This window comes from Merops nubicus, unplaced genomic scaffold, assembly GCF_000691845.1.
Source record: "Merops nubicus isolate BGI_N331 unplaced genomic scaffold, ASM69184v1 scaffold3352, whole genome shotgun sequence".
Lineage (NCBI taxonomy): Eukaryota > Metazoa > Chordata > Aves > Coraciiformes > Meropidae > Merops > Merops nubicus.
In genome coordinates, this window is record NW_008592682.1 from 2971 (window position 1) to 6332 (window position 3362).

At 46.8% G+C, this 3362-nt stretch overlaps 1 protein-coding gene across 1 annotated transcript in view; it reads left to right on the plus strand.

Annotated features, from left to right (window-relative positions):
• Nucleotides 1-854: 854 nt before the first annotated feature.
• CHMP3 (charged multivesicular body protein 3) overlaps nt 855-3362 on the plus strand; it is a gene marked incomplete at its 5' end in the record, with an annotated part of 8633 nt that continues 6125 nt past the window's right edge. The window contains one exon of the mRNA XM_008935211.1: nt 855-915. Coding sequence (XP_008933459.1) covers nt 855-915 — 61 coding nt within the window. The remainder of the gene's footprint in view (nt 916-3362) is intronic.

The following is a 3362-nucleotide window of genomic DNA, read 5'->3' on the forward strand; positions in this document are numbered from 1 at the left end:
CGCGCCGGGCTGCAGCAGCCAGCGGTGCCCGTCGTGGGGCACGTGGCACTGCAGGGGCTCTGCCACCTTTGGTGTTAGGGAGCCCACGTCTGCAAAACGCTCTCCCAGTTTGGGCACCCCGTGTGAGGAGGGTGTTGGCAGACTGGGGAGGGCATGTCAGAGGGTGACCAAGATGGGCTCGGGACACAGGATGAGGAGCTGGGGGCACGGGGCTTGTTTTAGCTTGGAGAAAGGAAGGTGAAGGGACAGGTGTCTAAAGCCTTTCACTGCCTCTGGTGGGGTTGGAGTGAAGACAGAGCCAGGCACTTTTCAGGTGTTCCCTTTGACAGGAGAGGGACTACAGGCAGAGGAGAATTTTGAGTTGGACATGAAGAGAGGTCTTCACAGGAGTGATGATGTGCTGGAACAGAAGCCCAGTGGCTGTGAAGTCTCTGCCCTCAGACAGCATCAGAACCAAAACGAGGCCCCGAACAACCTGTCTGAGCTCTGAACTTGCTCCTCCTGAGGAGGAAGTTGGCTTGGAGTCCTTCTGGCTGAAATGGGTAGTAGCACTCTTGGTGCTGTCTCCCTGTGCCAGAGTCTCTGGTCATCCTGAAGTGCCCTGTGGCCAGTTCCCCTGCACAGCAGCATCGCTGTGCTGCCAGGCAGCGGGTTCTGCGGCTCACAGCTCCTGTCCTCCTCAGCCCCTTGCCTGAATGCCAAGAGGTAGCTCAGCAATGTGGGGTGGCTTTTTTATTATTTGAATAATGAAATGTTTAAACATCAGTCACAACTTAAAAGCTTGTGCTTTTTGAAGTGTTTCTGCTTCATATTTGAGTTGGAATTTCAAGTAACTCTCGCTTTCTCTTTTTAAGGTCAATGAATGGTCCTTGAAGATAAGGAAAGAAATGAGAGTGATTGATAGACAGATCAGAGGTTTGTACTTGGGTCTCTTCTGCCCTCTCCCCGTCTCCCCCTTTTCTCTGTCTGCCTTCAAGGTTTTTGAAATCTGGTAACCTGGGATACTCTGTCACATCTGGAATCAAGGAAGACAGATGTGATCCTGGTGCCAGATTTAGTCTGTGTTGCAAAGTGACATCACTGTGAAGTTCTCCAAGTAAAATTTCCAAAAGAACCTGAGTATTGTATGCTTCCAGTTAAGACATAATGGTCTTAAATCCCACTTGATTATATGAATTAGACTTATTAGCCAGAATGTCACCCACAATGATTTAATGAATAGTGTCTGTGTGGTACAGAATTCCACATGGACAAAGTTCTGTGGGTATGTACTGGCATGAAGTGTACATGCTAAACAAAAATAGCTTCCTGTCAGCTTGGGAAAATTACAAACAGAAGAGAGGAAGAAAAAAATACTTTTTCTTTTGGGATTTGCTATTAAGTGATGAGTGTTACACTTTTGAAGATCTCTTGAAAAGCAGAGGAGTTGCTTATTACTACACTGCTGCTGCTTCAGGTTTTGTTCTCTCTTCTGCCCTTCTTCCCAGAATCTGGAAATAGGTTTGGGGCTAGATTCTATTTTCTCCTCTTTGTCTTCTACCCTGCCCTCGGGACGGGTCCGTGGGATGTGCTGGCAGAGGCTGTTTTGGGTCAGGACCTGGCTATCAGGCACGTGCCTGTTTGGAACGTTCTCCCCTCCCCTGCTCAGCCCCAGCCGCACACTGCAGGAGAAAGCTGGCAGGGTTCAGGGGTTCTCCCACTTGTACATTCATATGAGTAGGCTGGAGAGAGATGCTCATGCAGTACAAGGTCTGTCTTTGTCCTTAGCTGTAAAATGAGGAAGAGGGTTAATGCCTTTTCCAGGCATAACGATGTACAGGGATGTTCATTATGCCTGTGAATTGTTTCGTGCTCTCCAAGGCACTTTGTGTGGCTGTACCAGGTACAGAGCAACTGAAACGTGGCTGATCTTGTCAGCAAAGTGTGGTTTAGAGGTCACATCTTCCACGTGAGCAAACTACCCATGTGTTCACTATTGATGTTTTCTTGAAATTTTGGGTTTCTCTCACCCTTATGCATGCCATAACACTTCCAATGGCCTGTAGATACTGGATTGCCTGGTAGTCTGATATTTTGACGTGGATGTAAATTTAATCATTGTAACAGCTCAAAACATGTCTGTATGGGTATTTCAGAGTGATACATTCAAAAAAATACAGTTCAGCATGTAAGAGCTTAGACTAACCACCAACCATTAAAATAAAGTACAGAAGATCTTTTAATGCCCAGGCTGTGCTAGGATTTCACACCTGGCCACGTGTCACCCGTGGGTCTGTGATCTGCTGGACACTTATCAGGCTAGCAGGCTGCTGCTGCTGAAAGATGGCAGCTACGTGCCATTAAAATGTCCAGAATTACTCCCTGTAGTTGGATTCTGCCATGTTTTATAATTTCAGTAGAGACATAGAGAGGAGATTGCTGCCATCTTTGAGTAAGGATGCTGAGCTGTGACCTCTCGTGGTTTCCCCATGGAAGGCTGTGCTAAACGTGGTTTGGTAACATGTTCATGCTCAGATGCACCTGGGAGGAACTGAGTGGGCCTGGACCATTCAAACAGTTCAACTCTTCCATATTTTATGCTGCTGACCTCACGTTCAGCAGTTTGTCATGCAGGTGAGGGCACTCAGTGGAGCGTGGGTGCAGGAGCACAGCACTGGGGCTGGTTTTAGCCTGGCAAAGGGAACTCCGCAGTGCTGCTGGAGTGCTCCTGGTGCTTGCTGGGTTCTCCTGGAGCACTTCAGCTCTTTCTTACCTGTTCTCACACGCTGGGACTCAGCTCATTCCCATGTCTGACATACAGATGTCTTCAAGGTTGTGGTATTTCTGAAGATAGTAGTGGGGAAGCAGCAAGGAGCGTGTTTTTCTGATTAGGATCCTACAGATTTCTGCCAGTCCTTCAGGAGGATAAAGATGCCATTGAATGATCTCAAGAGAATGACTCATCTTGAGTACAGGTTCATTAACTCCCCTGTGAGAAGCTGTGTCCAAGTCTCCAAGTCAGCCTGTGCCAAAAAGCTTGTGTTGATGCCTTTGTTTTTATAAAAGGGCAACTTCTGATTCTTGCCTATGTGTAAATTCTGTCTAAAATCAAGAAGACTCAAAGCTAAATCAGAACAAAACCTTTACTAAGAATAATTGTTCTTGTGGTCATTTCCTTCAACTCTTTGCAGGAAGTTGAGCCTCACCCTTACTATCTGAATTCTTTATTTACTTCAGGGTATTTTTTTTCTGGTTCCTAGATCCACATTTCATCAGTGGCTACTTATTGCTGAGTCTGGAAAAGGGAGAGGGTTGATATCAAGTCCCTGCTTGTTCCTGCATTTCTTACTCTGAGCTTTTTGAGGTACCTGGCTTCTGCTGAA